General features: G+C 55.2%; 2 protein-coding genes across 3 annotated transcripts in view; both read right to left on the minus strand.

Moving 5' to 3' along the window:
* Positions 1 to 415: 415 nt before the first annotated feature.
* LOC117999749 (carbonic anhydrase 15-like) lies at positions 416 to 3,616 on the minus strand. The gene is given in 8 exon segments (XM_034989089.1): positions 416 to 639; positions 748 to 915; positions 1,019 to 1,084; positions 1,445 to 1,578; positions 1,646 to 1,790; positions 2,348 to 2,518; positions 3,171 to 3,206; positions 3,436 to 3,616. Coding segments are annotated over 8 exon segments (1,125 nt in total).
* A 1,433-nt stretch (positions 3,617 to 5,049) lies between these two features.
* DGCR2 (DiGeorge syndrome critical region gene 2) overlaps positions 5,050 to 18,426 on the minus strand; it is an 84,570-nt gene continuing 71,193 nt past the window's right edge. For both annotated transcript variants that reach the window (XM_034989099.1, XM_034989097.1), the window contains exons 7-10: positions 15,257 to 15,460; positions 10,722 to 10,874; positions 9,475 to 9,711; positions 5,050 to 8,002 (exon numbers count right to left, since the gene is read on the minus strand). In XM_034989099.1, the coding sequence (XP_034844990.1) occupies positions 7,746 to 8,002; positions 9,475 to 9,711; positions 10,722 to 10,874; positions 15,257 to 15,460 (851 nt within the window). In that variant the 3' untranslated portion in view covers positions 5,050 to 7,745. The remainder of the gene's footprint in view (positions 8,003 to 9,474; positions 9,712 to 10,721; positions 10,875 to 15,256; positions 15,461 to 18,426) is intronic.

Consider the following 18,426-nt stretch of genomic DNA (forward strand, 5'->3'; position numbering starts at 1 on the left):
GCCAGTAGCTTCTCACCTCCTGGCCGCAGGGAAATGTCCGCTGAAGTCACCATTTAACCCATACAGTGGCCTGGGGTCAGTCAGCCAGCTTGTTTTTTAAAATAAAATGTGTAGTCTTAGACTTTAGCAGGTGGTGTTTCTACGACCTGCTAGTTTTTCTCCTTGGAAATGGGGGCACCTTCTCCTTCTCAGGGGAATCTGAGGAAGTCTGGGTGTTCTGGGTGGGGGTCTGGGACTGGCTGTGATGGGGTAAGGGAGGGCCGCTCAGGGGTCTCCCCGTTGTAAGGCACACGGAGGCCTCAGTGGGGTTAGGGCAGGGGGAGAGGCAGTGCGCTCCCACCCCACCCCCACAAGATACCTGAGGGCAAGGTCACTCTGTGCATCGTTTATTGCGGGAAGGTGTCGACTCTGGCTCCTAGGGGCTCTGCCAGAGCCACAAGCTGAGCCCCAGGCCCAGCAGAGCCCGGTGCACACTGGCTAGGGGTGGGGCGGGGGCCGAGGCTGCCTTGCTGATGGAGGTGCTGGGAGAGGCCAACACCCTGCACCCCTGGAGAGGCTGCTGTGGGCGGAAATTCTCCCTGAGCGGTGCAGGGTTTGAGCCAGGGGGCCTGGCCTGGGGCACAGTCTGGAACTGGGCCATGTGAGGGTTCGGGGCAGAGACAGGTCAAGACGTGGGCTGCCCTCAGCTGCAGGAGGGAGGGAGGGAGGGGGAGGGCCGCATCGCCCAGGGAAGGGGTGGTGGGCCCACCTGCGCGCGCCAGATGGGTACCCTGTCCTCTAAGACCATCCAGACATCCGCAGGCTGGCAGCCGGGCGTGGTCAGCGACCCTGAGTAGCGGTGGTAGCGGGAGAGGCCGGAGGCATCCTGTAGCAGCGAGGCCCTCGGGAAGGCGGATGCCGGATTCACCGAGACCCCTGGGCGGGGAAGGGGAGGCGGGACTGGAACGGGCGTCCCTGTGCCCAGCCGGCCCCAGCCTCCAGCACCCCCAGCCCCGGCTGCAACCCCGTGGCTCCTCACCACACTGGGACACGTTCTTCTGGGCTGACACAAGGGCAGAGAAGTTGGCCTTGTCAGTGTCTTGCTCTTGGGGAGGAGACTCCAAGTGAGAGGGGCTCTGAGTGGACGGGTCTCCAAAGGGGGAACTCTGAGGGGATCTAGGGGAGACTGTAAGAGGCAAGAGGGTAGGCTCCCAGTAGGGGTCAGCTGGGACATCTGCTGGGGGGAAGGTCACCCCCCACTGACCCCGCAGCTCCAGGACCTCTGGCTGGCCCCCATCCTCCCACAGAACGCTTTAAATCCTACAAACCCTATGCACTCCCCCAACAGCTCCACCAAGACTCCATGGACAGGCCCACGCTGCCCTGCTTTGCAGACCTCTTTCTGGGAAGGACAAGGAGTCACAGAGCTCCTCTGTCCCTCCCTCACTGCCGGGAGTCACATGACCCTCCCTCACCACCAACAGCACCGCCAGCAAGGCCAGCCCATCAGGGTGACTTCACGCCTCCCGCAGGCTCTGGTACCTCGTGCTCATGTGGAGCACGTGCATCTGGAGAGGCACAGATCGTGAGAGGTACCAGCTGCCCCTCCCACGGGGCACTCCCACCACCCTACCCCATGCCCAAGCCCAGCTCCAGGGGGCGGCACTGCCCATCCAGGCTGTGCTCCTCGCCTCCTCGCCCAGGGCCCCCCCAGTGGAAGTGCAGCTGCAGGGCGCGGTAGGCAGGCAGGGGCAGCCCGGCGCCCCGAATCCCCAGACGGCTCTGCGGGCCAGTGTCCATGCAGAGCAGCACTGAGGGTAGGGGAGCGCGTGACTGTCTCTTTCCCCCCACCTGCCCACCCTTGTGCTATTAGGGCCCAGGGTGCCAGCACAGGTCCCCTTCAGGCCCATCTGCTCCCTGGCTGGGCTTCCATGGAATCAGGACCTCATTTGGTGTCCAGGCCCCTCTGCGGGTCAGCAGACTGCAGGGTTAATAACCTCCCCTGCAAGGACGGGGGAGAGAGTGGCCCCCCTGTGACTTGAGTTTTGACTCACCACAGCTATGTGTGATATTGGGGGGTTGTGATGACTTCTGAGGCATCCTGATGCTGGGCGGGGAGGGGGGACGGGGCTCTGACTTCTGGTCCTAGGGGCAATGGCTGATTGCTATTGTTAGGGAGATCCTGACACCTGTATACGGGGGTGCATGACCCCTGTTGGGGGTGTCTTTACCAACATGTGTGGATGTTCCTGTGCTGACTGTGGAGGTTTTGATTCCTGTGTGTGTGTGGGGGGAGGGGTGGGTAGTTCCCACTCCCAGGTGGGTTCCTGCTCCTGTCTGGGGGGTGTCCTAGTCCCAGGGTACTGACCTGTATGGCCATCATTTTCCAGGATCCATGGGCCTGGAGGTGCTGAGTTGTAGCCTTGGAAGATGAAAGGTCCCAGGGTGGGGTCCTGCTAGACTAGGTGAAGGTCAATGTTGATGGGGGACTGGGCTGGGCCCCCACAAGCAAAGGCCATCTCCATCCAGTGGGTGGGGCCTGAGGGAACAAAGCCAGAGATCTGTGGGGGGATCAGGGAGGCAACTTGGGGGTACACAGAGGAAGGCGGTGCTCCTTCCCACACATACAGAGAATTTCCCAGCCTCAAGAAGCTCAGCCCTCCGCCCCTCCCCCCCCACCGCACACCTAGACAGGTCACAACTGCCGCACATACCCTGACCTGGCCAGACCACAATGTTTGCAACACTCTCACACAGGGAGGCGCCACCTGGGCTGGGCTATATTCTGACAGTCGCCTGCAGGTAGCCTGCCCCGCAGGGAACGGGGGTAGGACGGTCTCCTGGCACAAGGGTCCCAAGCTGGTCCCACGCTGGGCACTGGTACCACCTGCTCACACATGGGCTGGCCACATTGACCGGCTTGCAGGCCCCAGCGATACGAACAGCTCGGCACATGTGGCAGGACTGGAGGTCACACCAGCAGCAGACCCGGACGCTCATGCAGGGGGACGGTCACGCGCATGCCGCCTGGTGCCCAGCCAGCCACTGTGACCCAGGACCCCAGACAGAAACCTGCAGAGACCACAGCAGCTCAGCATGCACACTGTTCTTGGGTCATGCTAGCACCAGACTGTCTAGTGGTCCCAGGACAAAGACATCTCCCACAGCCTCACACGACACTCTGTCCTCACCACACTTCGGGTCCTGGGAGTCTTAGCACTGGGTGCCTTCGGACAGCGGACAGGGGCCTGAGATGAGGCACAGTCATCTGGGTCCTCTCCGAGCTCCAGCCCAGCCAGGGTCCAAGAATGGGGGCGCAGGCCTTAGGCCAGAGGAGGCTAGCACAGACCCTGCTCTTCTGTCCCAGACCCCAACATCTCATTCCCCAAGGAAACCCCGCAGTGGCAGGGTTTAACAGGAAAAGGGGGAGCTACGAGGGAGCGTAGATTCCAGAACGGATGGCAGGGTCCAGGTGCTCGCCCTCTGTGTCCCCGCACACCGCCAGTGGCCCGGTGAGGAAGGCGAGTGCAAAGCCCGGGGCCCTGCTGCTGCAGCCACTGACTCCAGAGGGCTGGAAAGTGCCAGAGGCAATGGGCAGGCAAGGTGGCTGTTTGTTAGCGGGGCCGGCTAGGGGCATGGCTAAGTCTTGTGGGCTCCCTGGCCGGCCCCTGCAGAGAGGCTCTGAGGGGTGGTGTCCAGGCCGGGCCACAGGCAGGGAAGACAGAGGTCTGAGATCACCAGGCACAGGCCCCGATGCCAGGGCTGTGGCTGCGTGCCAGCAACAATCGCTGGCACTCACTGGAGCAAAGCACTTTAAGTGGATTCTCTCAATTCCTGGGGGTGGTGCTACGATGCCCATTTAAAGATGAGGAAATGGAGGCTGGGGGCCAGGAGTGACATGCCAAGGCCACCAGGCAAGGACAGAAGATCAAAGGGGAGGGCACCTTGAATCCCAGTGCTCTTGGCTTTTGAGGCTGGGGTGGGAGGGTGTCCTTCCCTTTTGTGGGCCTGGTACCACTCCCTGCCCCAAGACCATAGCCTCTCTTGGGCTCCTGGGTGGCTCAGTTGGTTAAGCTACTGCCTTAGGCTCAGGTCATGATCCTGGAGTCCCTGGATCGAGTCCCGCATCAGGCTCCCTGCTCGGCGAGGAGCCTGCTTCTCCCTATCACCCACCCCCCTCTCATGTACTCTCTCTCTCTCATTCTCGCTCTCTCAAATAATCTTAAAAAAAAAAAAAAAAAAAGACCATAGACTCTCTTGTATAGGTGTTCCCCCCTGCACACCTGGGGCAAGCCTTCCTTTGGGGGATCATCCCACCATCTGGGAAGCCTCAGCTCTCCCACTCTTCCTCCACCCCCTAGGTGGGGACTTCAGGCTTCTGCAGCAGCTCCTGAGGCCCTCACCCCAGACCGTGGCCTGAGCCTCAGTTCCCTCAGTTTGCTCTCCTGGAAAGTGGGGCTGATTTCTCTGTCCCTGGGTGTAACCAGGAAGGTGATAGTTTGGGAAGAGCTCTGTATCTGGGCTTGTGTGTGCCTGTGGATGTGAGCACGACTGGGCCAGTGTGGTGAAGGGAGGGCGGTGAGGTGGGGTGATACCTCTTTCCAACCTCCAGAGGGCCAGGCTCTTTTCTTTGGGGAAGGGGCACTGTCAGCAATGCTGATGGCACTCAGGACCCCTCACCACCCCAGCAGGTGTGTTCAGGAATGAGGGACCTGTCCTCAAAACTCCTATCCCAACCAAGGGACTCCCTGTTCCTTTCCTAACCCTGGCCCCTCACCCATCCAGTCCCTGGGCCCCCAATGCCTGGTCTGGAGCCAACTGCCACGATGCTGGGTTAGAGGTTGAGTCCCCTGGGCACCCCTTTGTTCTATCACAAACTGGGAAATTACTGAGAGGGCCATGGTGAGAGAACAGAAGGAACAGGGGCATCTTGGAGCCTTGCGCCTGGCCTGGCTTGCACAGATGCTCCGACCCCTCCATCCACCCATCCCCACCACTGCGTCTCGCAGCCCTGACTTGGCTGGAGCCTCCTGTCCCCACTTGGGTCGCACCAAGGACTGACCACGCCTCTTCCAGAACACAAATTTATTTGGCATTTGGACGAAATGGTTCTCACAGCATCTTAAGAAAAGGATTAGTGCCAACCCAACCAAAAGTAACCCCAAACTAAAAACCCTTAGTGAAAGAAAAACAAAAAACAGGCATCGAGACAATGTACAGTATCGACTCCTTCCTCCACCAGGTAAGTCAGGCCCCCGGGGGGAGGAGGCCCCTCCCAAGAGCTTGGCCTGTACCTCTGGGGGCCCAGTCTCTCCCAGGAGCACGAGAGTCTGTTAGGGCTGGCCTCGGGATTCTTCATTGGGCCGTAGAGCAGTCAGATCTTACATAGGGTGGCAACTGGACAGGAGGCCAAGGCCAGCCAGGCAGACCCCAGCTCCCCACCTTGTTCCCCTCAGAACCGCTGTCCAGCAGAGGTCAGCTCCCGGGCACCAACTCCTGCAGACACAGCGGGCAGGGGTCTGGAGCAGTACTGCTCGCGGGCCTTCTGCCCAGCCCATGGACACCGGTGGGCTGAGCACCCTGGTGCCGGGACAGAGCCCGGGCCGGTCCAGAAGCAGGCCCAGCGTCTCAGGTCCCTCTCTCCTCGATGCCTCCCGCGTGCCTAATTGGCTCCAGCAGTCCTTCGGTCTCCAGAGGGAGTTCCCCAGTCCCATGCCCCTTGTGCCAACCGTCCTGCCCTCTACACATGGTTCTGAGATGTGGGGCCAGAGACATGGGAGCTGTGAAGGCCTCTCAGCTGTAGAGGTCAGGCCCCTCTGTGCTCCGCTGTGGTGGTCACTCCAAAGCAGACACGCTCAGGACACTCACCTGGCACCAGTAAGACCCGTGATTGCTCTCTAGCCCTCAGCTGCCCGGAGCCCAGCACACTGGCGGCCCAATACGCTTCCTGCTGTCTTCAGCCGCCGGCGTGGGCCACATGGGCCCAGGAGGCCTTTCTCGAAGTAGCAGTCCTTTGGCAAGGGGAGCTCAGGCCTGTGTGGCACGCAGCCCACCTGCCTGAGGCCTGCCTCCAGCACTCTGGATCCTGTGATCCTGGACATGCTGTTCAGAATTTACACCTCTGGCGGGCTCAGGGGATGACAGTTCTGTAGGGCAACTCAAAAATCGCATTCCATACTGGAAGAACACAATGGGTTTCCAATGGGAGAGTGTGAGAACGTGCCAACGAGGTCTGTCACCACAAAGCCCCACAGAAGCACCCAATTCTAGTCAACCCTCCGGTCAGTGCATGCTGGTCTGGAAAGGCTCCACGGGGGACCAGGAGCAGGGCTCCATGCTCTCGGCCTCCACCTCAGGGGTGGAGGTGCAGACCTGGCTGTGCCTCAGTGCCAGCCCCGAGGCCACGGCTGGCCTGGGAAACTGGGGCCTCATGCCCGAGTTCCGGTGTACCGCCACCACCTGCAAAACTTGGACACATATGTACACACACACACAGATACGCACACACAAAAGGAAAAGATCCAGACATTCAACGTAGAAAAGATATGGATGTGCTAAAAATCGCACAGAACCCGCTTAATCTCCAAACCTCAGAAATGCTAAAAGCCCCGTGTCAGGAGACGAGACCACTGCCCAGGAGCAGGCAATAGGGTCGCTTCGTCCAAAGGCCCCTGGGCAGGGTACCCCGCACCCCAAGCTGCTGAGGAGCACGGGAAGGTGGCATGTGGCCACTGGGCACTCGGCCCCAGTGGTGATAGTGTGCAAGTGGACTTTCAGGAGATGGACACAGCCCGGGGCTTTCATTTCAGCCACCCCTCCCCACAAAGAAAGAACCCCTTATGGCACAAACAAATGGGGTGAGGGGCAGGCCAGGCCCAGGGGCAAATTCAATAGGACTGGGGGCTCCAGAGGGTAGCAGACAGGAGCCGGCTTAGCCCCCAACCCCCAACAGAGGATCCAGGGCCAGAACACTCATGCCTGGCTAAGGGTCTTGGCCCAACTCCAGGGCTGCCTCTTGGGGGAGCCATGCACAGCAATGCTGGGGAGAAAAATGACAGGGTGGGGCCAGGGCCTCCTGGCACAGAACTGGGATTCGCAGTGGAGAGTTCAACCTCCTTCCATGACCCCCTTCTCAGGGCCTCGGGCACCAGCGGTCCAGGACAGCCCCCAGCCCGGGGCAGGGTCACCCTTGATGTTCACAGCTGGGGTGGGGGGGATCCTCAGAGCAGTCACTGTGTAACCTCCAAGGCCGTCTACCCTGAGGCAGACCAAGTGCCCGGACAACAGACAGTCCACAAACACAGCAGTGCCTGGAAGCGCCCCTCCCGCCTCCTGGCAGCTGGGGCTCGGTGGCCGTTTGGCAGGCTCCTCTGGACGGCATGCTGCAGCCAGCAAGCCCACCAAAGCCAGGTGTGGTTTGGCCCCTGCCCCTGCCCACAGTGCCCTCTTTGTTCCCTGCTTCTGAAACGTGTGGTCTGAACGAACTTCGCCTTTCTTCTGCCATTTGAAAAGAAACAGACAGGGCCCGACAGCTATGCATGTTTCTGGAGCCCTCCAGGAGACCCGGTGCAGGTGTCTGCTCCCTCGGGAGGCCAGTGCAGTCTGTGTGCGTGCACACGCACGCCATCGGTGGGTGTGTGGCCGTGCAGCCGGGTCCAGGCTCACTCAAGGGCCCTGTAAGTCTCCCGTGGGGATCAAGGTCTTCTTGACAGCAAGACAGCAAAAAGGTACTCTCTGCCCGTCAGGGCCGTGGGCCGGGCCGTCCTCTACACCACGGTACTGAGGGAACTGCGGCTGTGGCAGCCGCCCCCCGGCAGCACCTCTGTGGCCGCGGTGCTCCCACTCTGGCCAGGGTCAGGGGGTACAAGCAGGGCACTGCTGCTGTCGGCTGAGTCTTCCAGGTCGGCCAGAGAGGCCCCTGCGGCGGGCAGAGGGTGCTCCAGGCGCCGGGGGGATGCACCTTCACCGCTACCATCCCCTGGGGTGGGCGGCCTGGCCTCTGCTGGCTCAAAGGCATCGTCGTCTGCAAGGAGACAGAAGGGTGTCAGCAGGATGGTGCGTCTGGCCCAGGGGAAGAGGGTGGGCTGGACAGAACCAGGGGACGCTCCTCCTGTCTGAACACTCCCACTATGGTGGGAGTGGGGGGAAGCGGTGCTCACCCCTCACCTTTGCAAGGGGCGGGCGAGGTACAGGGGTACAGCTATGAGCTGGACATACTTTGACAGTCGGCAGAACAAAGTCAGGGGAGAGGAAAAATCCTCTCAGACTTGGTGGGAATCAAAGCAGGGCTCCCGTGACGTGAGGGGGTTACTGGGCTGGCGGCGGCCAGGCCGTGGCTGGAATACAGGGATGAGAATGCAGGAGGCAGGGCCGTGGCAGGCAGCTCCGCACACCTCACAGGGGTCTGCAGAAATCCCTGGCTTGAGGGAAGCTTTGTGGCAGCCCACTCCCCTCAGTGTGCCTGCTCCTTATTACCCAGGCCCTCTCCGAAAGCTTGGGGCGTGGGGGCCCAGCGTGCCCCTTTGCGCTGGCTGGCTTCCCCCAGGCTCAGCAGTCCTGTTACCCTGCCCTGGGGAGCATGTGCTCCCTTTAAGCCAGCCCCATGCAGGCATCTGGGACCTGCTGCCCCCCGGCGGCATCCCTGGCGGGAAGCCTGTTCTACCCTGAACGCCCCCGACAGCAGACGGGCAATCCGTGCGCGCAGGGGTCAAATCCAGGTCTTGCCCACAGACCACAGAGGGGCAGTCTCGGTCCCAGTGAACACAGCACTGCAGGCCCCATGACCCCCGTTCTGCTGGGGTACGTGGGTGTGCAGGGAACTGGCCACCGTGGAGGAGGGCACTGCCCACTGCTGTACCGCGGGGGGTCGTGTGTGTGAGACCGTGTTAACACACCGGCAAACGGGACGGGACGCCTGAGCTGTACACCAGGCACAGGGACAAGCCAGGCAGCGGGGGAGGCACCCGGCATTCCCTCTGTGCTACACGGCCCTGGGAGGAATGAGCTTCCACGGTGTCAGATGGACAGCAGATTCGAGTCACCGGGCCAACATCACAGAACCAGTGCTTTCTTCACAGAACTGCTTCCAGACAGGAGGGAACGTCATGATGGCGTCTCTTCAGCTCACCACATGTACACATGTGCCTTTATGGCTGGGCAGTTGGCTCTGAGTGGCCCCCTGCAGCTCTGGGCTCGCCCTGACCCCACAGCCACCAGCACCCGGCTCCCCAGCTCTCCGCAGAGCCCAGCTGCGTGTGCCCCAAGGGCTGCTTGCTAACAGGTGTTCACGGGAGGAAGGTGTGCTCATCTGCACAGGCAACCCTGGGAAGAGCCCACCTACCGACAGACGGTGGTTCCTTCCACCTGAAGGGAAACTCAAGGGGAAAGCAGAAGGCCAGGAAGAAGTGGAGGTTCAGGGCCTCATGGACTGGGGAGGAGGACCACCGAGCCCCTGGTTAGTGACGTGCTGCCCCCTTGTCCCTGGGGGGGAAGCACCTGCGGGGTCGTAGAACACGCTGTCAGGGTTGACGGAGGCCTCGTAGGGTGGCGGCGGATCATCAGGCTGGTCGATGTCTGGGTACTTGTATGCGGTGTAGGGAGGCGGAGGGTCGTGGAAGTGGAACGTGCCACCTTCCCCGTCATCAGAAAGGTGTAGTGGTGTGAGGCCGGTCCCGAACCCGTCTGGGCCATAATCAAAGCCGGGGATCCTCCGGCCGAGGTTGAAGTGGTGCACTGGGCAACCGCAGGGAGAGACAAGCCAACAGAGCCATGTCACTCAAAGATGCGCGGCTCAGCCCCCGAGTCACCCACCCCCTCCCGAGGCTGGACCTGCCACCCCCAGGCCAAGGGATCAGGCATCCCGACTGTCACACTCGTGTGCCCAGCTGCCCACACGAGAGCCCTGAATCTCTCACCCGGATCCCCTCCTTCAGTGCATGCCTGGCCCTCACCCACGTGCAAGCCATCACTACTTCCTGCCACATCGGCCGCCCCGCCGTCACCACACCCCTCCAGCTGAGGGTCTCTGTAGCTGGCCTGCTGAGACTGAGGGTCTGGGGAAGGACTGGGCTGCCTCTCAGGGCCATGAGGCCCCCGACTGCAGCCAGCACGGTCCCTCAGCATTCCGGCCACCTTGAATCGGAGCCCTCGAGCCCTCGGGGTCTGCAACCCCATCGCTGCCCACAGGGACCAGGGGACTTGGTGCTGGGGGCCTGGCTTGCTCGCTAAGACAGGGAGCGACTCCCGCCGCTCTACTGAGGGCAAGGGCGCTCGCTGCAGAGGACTCGGGCTGAGGAAAGCAAGGCACCCGTAAGCTGCCTAACAGCTGCTCGGGGTGTCGGCTGCGCTGCACCCTCTGCCCCCGGCAGGTGGCCCACTCACGGTCCAGGCTGCCAGGAAAGGTACCATCCCCGATCTGAACACCCAGCGCCAGCTGCGGGTCCTGCTTCAAGGCCTGGAGGGCCGGGGAGCCTGGGGGCGGCTGGCATTGAGGGTGCGTCCCTTCCTCCGCACATCCAGGGCCTGATTTCAGGTCCCCAGGACAGTTCCCCTGGTTGCCCAGGTGTGTGCTCAACCCAGGAGCAGGTGAGTGGGTGGGACGGGGACACGCTGGGGCATCCCTATCAACATCCCCTCTGTCCTCCTTGCCCCTTCCCGCTTCCTGTGCCTCCCGCCCCACCGGGGACACAGCCTGGAGCGGGACCTCCACTGTGGCTGTCACAGGCAGGGCCAGGCACACTCACAGTTGGCTCCAATCAGGGACTCAATGCGTTCCCGCCGCCTCTGGCGAAGCCGGTGGACCATGAAAAGCAGCAGTGACAGGATGAGGAAGGAGGAGATGCAGCTAACGATCAGACGCATCCCACTGGCCATGGAGTCGAACAGGCTGTTGCCATCTGGTACAAGGGGAGGAAGGAAACCGACCATTTTCCAAAAAGGAGAGCCTGACCCCCCAGGCACTTAGTGCTATGGGAAGGCGACAGCCTTTCACCACCAAGCGGTTATGTGGAAAAGGCAACTTGCTTCCTGATTCCCTGCACTTGACGATCTCAGGAGAGATGGCAGAAATGAAACAGCTCAGAGTCATGCATACTGTGATAACACCAAAGGAGAGAAGCAAATCATCAGCCAGGAAAAATACTTTACCTTCCAGCCTAGCACTAGTTCCATGCGATGCACCCCTTCTGCCTAAGAAGCTTTGTTATGGGCCCCTGTGCCCCCAACCACACAGTACAAAATCAGGCCTCTGTGACCAAGCTCCTGGACCCTAGACCAGGGATGCTCACCTGGGGGACTCTGTCACTCCCAGGGAACATTGGGCAATGTCTGGAGACACTTTGGGTCACCATCAACCCCTCGAGGGTGCAGGCACTCCTGGCATCTAGTGGGTAAAGGCCAGGGATGCTGCTCAACATCTGCTGAGCACAAGAAGGGCCCACATCACAGTGCTGAGCCCCAAATGTTGACAGTGCCCACATGGAGACACCCTGCCTTGCCCTGGTCCCCACCAGTGTTTGTTAGGTACCTGCCGTGGACCTGCTGCAAGGGGAGCACAGATGATCATGGGATGAGGAGTGAGGGAAGAGAACTTGCACTGGCTGAGTGCCAACAGTGGGACAAACCTCTCCAGGGGCTCTCACCGAGGTGAGACGGGCCACTCGTGCCAAGCCACAGAAACACAGAACCAGGAAATGGTCCCGGGAATCCCTGCCTCCACAGCCCAGAGGGAAGGCCACGGGGAGGCCTCAGTGGGGGGGAGAGTGACTGGTAGCCACTGGAAGCAGGACTCCACATGGGTGGAAGGGCCAAGGACTGTCGACTTTCAACTCTGTGACAGCCATGCTGGCAGGTTCCCCAATCACCAGCCCCAAGGAGACACTTCACGGCCAACATGGATTCCATGTGAAAGGCCGGGTTCCCAGGGCCCTTCTACTCCTTCTGCTGGCCCAGCCTGCTCCACACCAATGCAGATGGTCCGAGCTCATTCTTGCCCTCCTCCTACAGGGCCAGAGAGGTTCCCTCAAAGCTGCACTTATTGCTGACAACCCTTGGGAAGTAAATATGTGGAAAGGATACGTCCTCTCACCAATTAGCTGCTTTTGTGGTGCCTCTGATCCTCTTCCAGTCTCAAGGGAACATTTTGTCTCTGTCTGTGGGAGGAAGTCTGTCAGCTCAGGGGGCTGCTGACATGTCTGTTCATTGCTGGCCAGCTCAGAGTCCCAAGGGGGCACCTAAAGCAGCAGTCCCTTTGCAATGACTCTTATTAATCACTTCCAAAATGAACCCAAGGACACAGTCAAGGTCCCTGACCATCCCTCCATGGTGATTACCAGGAAGGAAGAAGCATCCCCTAGAAGAAAGCCACCTGCACACACTTCGTCAGACAAAGAGAAGACAGCACTGTCCTAGGAGCCAGAAGGCAACTCTTGGGTCCCTGGGGACTCACACCATGACTGGTTAGCTACAAGTGTTGTCTATCCCAAGGTCACAAAGATTTTTCTATGGTTTCTATGTTCTTTTTTTTAGAGCATATATTTTCTCCTAGGAATTTTACAATTTAAGGTTTTACAGTTAGGTCTATGACCATTTTGAGTTAATTTTTATACATAGTAAGATATGTAGTTAAAGGTATATGTGTGTATATATATTTGCATATGAATGCCCAATTGTTCCAGCATCATTTGTTAAAAGATATCCTTTCTCCATTTAATTGCCTTTGTACTGTTGTCAAATATTAGTTAACCATATATGTGTGGGACTATTTCTAGACTATTCTGTTCCACTGATCTATGTATCTCTTCTTTTGATAATACCACACTGTTTTGATTCCTATGACCATACAGTAAGTTTTAAATCAGGTACCATGAATCCTCCAACTTTATTCTTTTCAAAAACTGTTTTAGCTATTCTAATTCCTTTGTCTTTCTACATAAGTTTTATTTATCTTTTTTTTTTTTTAAGCTTTTAAGTAATCTCTACACCCAACATGGGACTCGAACTTGGAACCCTGAGATCAAGAGTCCTGTGCTCCACTGACTGAGCCAGCCAGGCACTCTTCTACATAAATATTAGAATCAGCTTGTCAATGTCTGTAAAAAGTCTGCTGGAATTTGGGTTAGGACAGCATTGTATCCACAGATAATTTGGGGGGAGTTAAGTGCCTAATGATATTGAGTCTTATGATCCATGAACATGGTATACCTCTCCTTTTATTTACACCTTTGATTTCTTTCATCAGTATTTTATGGTTTGTAGCATAGAGATTGTGCACCTATTTGTAAGGCTTATACCTAAGTATTTCATGTTTTTCGGTGCTACTGTAAATGGTACTTTTTTTAGATATTTCAATTTCCAACTGTTCACAGGTAGTATATATAAAAACAATGGAGTTTTATATATGACTTTGTATGTGGAGACCTTGCTAAACACACTTACTAGTTTTAGTAACTTTCTTGTAGATCCTCTGGGATTTTCTATGCAGACAATCATGTCATCTACTAAAAAAAAGATGATTTCATTTTCCCCTTCTGGTCTGGATACCTTTTCATTTTCTGGCACTGCCCTTGACCTCCTATACAACCATGAACAGAGTGGTGAGAGCAGACATCCTTGCTTTGTTGAAGGGGATACTTTCCCAATGTCCCCAGTTTGGGTGGCAGTGTCTCTGTCCTTGTTGGAATACAGTCACTTCCCAGGGAAGACACTCAGCCTGGGAAGCAGTTAGGAGCCTGCAAAAGTAAGGCTGAATAAGAGGCAGGGAGAAGTTCTGGATAAGCTGCTCTGGCTGCACAGGAGAATGGCCTGCAGCAGCTGTGGTCTCATCCAGAGGCCCTGAGAGCCCTGCTCTGCTGAGAAGTCCTCAGGGCCAGGCAAGCCTTGCCTACAGGCTTTATATAGGCCTAGTCATTCTGACAAAGCCTGGATAGAGGGGTAAGGCAATACTGGTAGACTCCTAAGAGATGGAATGAGAAATCCAGGTGATGTGGCTTATGAAAGCCAGAGTTTGACTCCTGTGGAAGGTAAGTGAGCTGGAGGTTCAGAGTGAAGTGGCCAGGACACAGGAGACCTGGTAAGCACCCAATCAGTCCTTGTCAGAATCCCATAGGAACACATCTTGTACAAGCAGATACAATCTACTCTGTGAGATAGGGAGGCCCAAGTGTACCCTCACGGACCTCCACTCTCCCTGGTAGGCTCCTCTGTACTCTCCACAGCCGATTGCACGTCTGGGACATGTGCCAAAGTGTCTGATTCTGCCAAACTTCAGACACCCTCTGACACTGCTTTGCCCTCTCCCCCAGAAGCCCTTCCTGGCATGTAGGGACACTGACAACTCTCTACTTAATGAGAGCTCTAGTTGTGTGGCCCTCACACACCAGTTCCAGCTCCTGTCCCACCAGCACTAGGCAAAGCAGTTTCTCCTCCACAGGGGCCCTGGAGGATGGAGATGGCCACCACGCCCTGCCCAACCTTCTCTTCTACAGGGTCCATGAGCTTAGGGACTTCCACAAGGCCCTGTCCACGTCTCTCTCACACTGCCAAGATAAAAAAACAAATTCATGCTTTTGATTTACATTTCACTTGAGATTATGAATTCACAGAGATGCCAACTGCACTGGTGTGGAGAATAATCCAGCATGCTGTATGGAGTGTGATGCCCACTAATGGTCGTACAGAGCAGGTTGCTACCTGCTGCTCTTTTTTTTTAAAGGAAAGGAAGAGGGCTATCTAGAGACCACATGCCTGCATAGTGTCTAACCACAAACACCACCTGGTAGAAAGGAGTTTCTTTCTCAAAACTGAGGGTAATATTTAATCTTTTTCTGAAAGATCTTAATGCTAAAAATCAATGACTATAAGCAATAAAAACTGTCATTACCGTCCACATCACCATACTCGGAAAAGAGCTCAAATGGGGACATAAGTCTTGAGAGGAGAAAGGTCAGGTCTGAAGCCATCAGTTACAGCTGATTCATGAACAGACACCAACATTCAAGTTCAAGTTCACTGGTGTACAGTACTTGTTACCTACCTGAGAACTGACACAAGCCAACCTGTAAGGTGGCAGTTAGAGAAGGCTGGGTCATGTGACACACACATGCCCACAAGAGCAGTTGGCCCTCAAAGCGGTCAGGACAGCTCTGTCAACAAATGCTGCCACTGTTGCTATGCCATGTGCCATGAGCTCTCATGAGTCCCTACCACTGAGAAAGCAAAGGGACATCTGGGCTCCAGCTCAGAACAGGGAGGCTGACTCATGACCCACCATCAGTCTCACCTGGGTCCAGGCACATGAACTTGCAGCATTCCTTGGGGTCCTTGCGGTACTGCTGGCAGCCCTGGGGCCTCTCACAGAGGGCAGCCACACACATCTCGGGCTCCCCACCATGGCAGGTGCAGCTCAGGCATGGGTCGTCTCCTTTGGGTGTGAAGTAGAAACCTTCATCCACCACATTGTCCTTGATGTCAACGCATGTTTGACCTGCAACATGCACATACATGCATATATGTATGCATTATCAGCAGAAGGAGCCCTGACTCTCCCCAGCTGGGTCTAGGTAGCAGACATGACAACAGAGGAGTTCGCAAGATCAACCTGAGAGCCCTCCCAGTGCTGGAGTGTGTGAATTTGGCCCACAACCAGAGGAAGTGGCTATCTGAGAGAGGTCACTACAGCTCACTCTTAGGACAAAGCACACCTGGTCAGGGCACACCTGGCCATGAGCCCAGACACCTAGGAGAGAGAAGAGTGCTAGATTCCAGGGGAAAGCCCATGAAGAAGTGTTTGCTTTCAAGTGTTTGCCTAAGCAGTTTACTTAGAGATTTCCTCAATTTTAAGATGCAGCTGCCATGCATATTAACCATTTTACAACACATTTGAGAATGTGTCTCCAATGATTCTCCCAAGAAGCTGCTGGCTCTGTTTACAAAGTCCACTAGTCCCAAGACACACACAGTAAACTCTGTGCAGACCTGACCTGGGGCTAGAGGAAGAGAAATGGCCATGGCCAGAGACGAGAGGGAGCTGAAAACTCAAGAGCCCTAAGCCAGCCCCAGACACAAAAGATGCCTGGAGGAAGGGACAAGGGATGAGGCAGGGTCAGCTCTCCAAAAGACACATTCTCAGTGAAAGGCAAAGGGACATAAGAAGAAGTTTGTTTCAGTCTCCAAAGGAAGTAGAGATATCTAAAAAACCCATCAGAAATCTCACGACCATGGGTCTGTGCCTCACTTAAGACTGGAATCAAATCTACAAAGCTCATGTGGTCAGGAATATGCAGGGCAAGAAACTCATATAGAACTGTTCTTTGCTAGAACAGAGAAAAAAAAGAATGATGAAAAATTAGCAGCCCCTGGAGAAACGTGGGACACCATCGAGTGCACCATCATACACGAAATGGAAGTACCAAAAGGAGAAGAGAGTAGAAGGAGCAGAAAAAAGTATCTGAAGAAATAACTGCTGAAAACTTCCCAAATTCACTGGAAAAACCTATATGTGTAGGAAGCACAACAAACTCCAAGTTGGATAAATGCAAAGAGCCTAAACACATCAGACACACACATCATAGCAAAGTGCTAAACTCAAAGAAAAAGTGAAAACCTTAAAAACAGCAAGCCAGAAATGACTTGTTACTTATAAGAGAACCCTCATAAGACTAACAGCTGACTTCTTAGCAGAAAAAACAGAGGTGAGAAGGCAGTGGGATAACATACTCAAGGTGCTCAAAGAAAAAACTGTCAAGCAAAAATCCTATATCCAGCAAACCTAGCTTTCAAAACCTGAAGGCAAGATAAAGACTTTCCCCAGACAGACAAGACCTGAGAGAATTTGTTGCTTTCACACTTGCCTTATAAGAAATACCAATTCTTATAAGATCTTTTTTCCCAAGAAGTTTGTTTTTTTTTTTTTTTTAAAGAGGGAGAGAGAGTGAGCATGAGGGGAGGGAGGGGCAGAGAGAGAGGGAAAGGGAGAATCCTAAGCAGGCTTCACGCCCAGTGAGGAGCCTGACACAGGGCCTGACGCAGGCTCTATCTCACAACCCTGAGATCATGATGTGAGCCAAAATCAAGAGTCAGACACTTAACCAACTGAGCCACCCAAGCACCCCACCCCAAAGGAAGTTCTTAAGGCTAAAAGAAAGTGACCCTCAGAGAGGAATTTGGATCCATACAAAAAACCAAAAGGCACTAGAAAAGATAATTATGTAATTACGAAAGATAATATAAATGAGTATTTTTTTTCTCTCAACTGATTGAAAAGGCAACTGTATAAGATACTGTGTTTATAACATAGTACTGGGCTTCTAACATATAGAAATGTAACGAACGTGTTTGCCAATAACAGCCCAAAGGAGGTGTGTGGAAGCAAAGCTGTTCTAGGCTAAGGAAATGACTGGAGGTGGTAATTAACAACTATGTTTTGTTCGTTTGTAACACTAACAGACCTAATGTGTATAATAATATCACAGAAAGAAGGAAAGGGAATAGGGTTATAAGAGGTAACATTCCACATATCACTGAAATGAACCTAGTATCAATCTGAAGCTAATCTGAATAAAATGTATATGGCAAAATGTATATGTAGATGTACATGTAATTAGTGGTAATAGCTACACTCACCTGTGAATATACTAAAAAGCGTTGAGTGGTACACTTTAAATGGGTGAATTGTAAAGTATGTGAATTATAACTTAATAAAGCTGTTTAAAAAAAAGAGAGATGATGGCTGAGATCATCCCATTATTAACAAAACATAAATCCCTAGGGGTCCTAAAAGGACCAATAAAAATAAATCAATAACCAGACACAATGTGATGAAACCTCAGTGTATCAACAAAGAGAAACTCAAAAGCAACAAGAGAGGACAATTACCTACTGTTCTGTGTTCTTTTAGGCAATGGTCAGTCAGGATGGCCACAAGGGGAACCCAGGGGAGGCACAGGAAAACGAAGTGTATTATACTCCTAGGTCCTGGACCGACAGATTCACTGCACACCAGGAGGGATCACACAGGAAGAACACTAAGGGTGCCACTCAACCAAGTGGATAGGAAGCAGAGAAGGAGCGAGGACCCACAGCAAGTGCTTTATTGGGGGTCAGGGTGGAGTGCACAAGCAAAGGCATGGGGGGGGGATTTCACTGGAGCACTTGACTCTCACTAGGTCACAGTCAGGGGAGGGCAAGGAGAACTTATGGCAGCGGCCAGCCTTATCACACTGCAGGACCTGGCCATCTGGGCAGGGTGCTCACAGCCTGTTTGTGGAGCAGGAAGATAAGAAGTTTTAAATTTATAACACACCCAACAAATGAAGGAAAGACATATGATAGTTCAGAGCAAGGAACAGGCAGAAACAATAAAATAACATCTTCAAAGTCTTGAGAAAAAGTAACTGTTAACCAACAAATCTATACCCAGCTGAACGAAAATTCAGGATTGGGGACAAAAAA

The sequence above is a fragment of the Mirounga leonina genome, unplaced genomic scaffold, assembly GCF_011800145.1.
Source record: "Mirounga leonina isolate KUSES-001 unplaced genomic scaffold, KU_Mleo_1.0 Mir_481, whole genome shotgun sequence".
Classification (NCBI taxonomy): Eukaryota; Metazoa; Chordata; class Mammalia; order Carnivora; family Phocidae; genus Mirounga; species Mirounga leonina.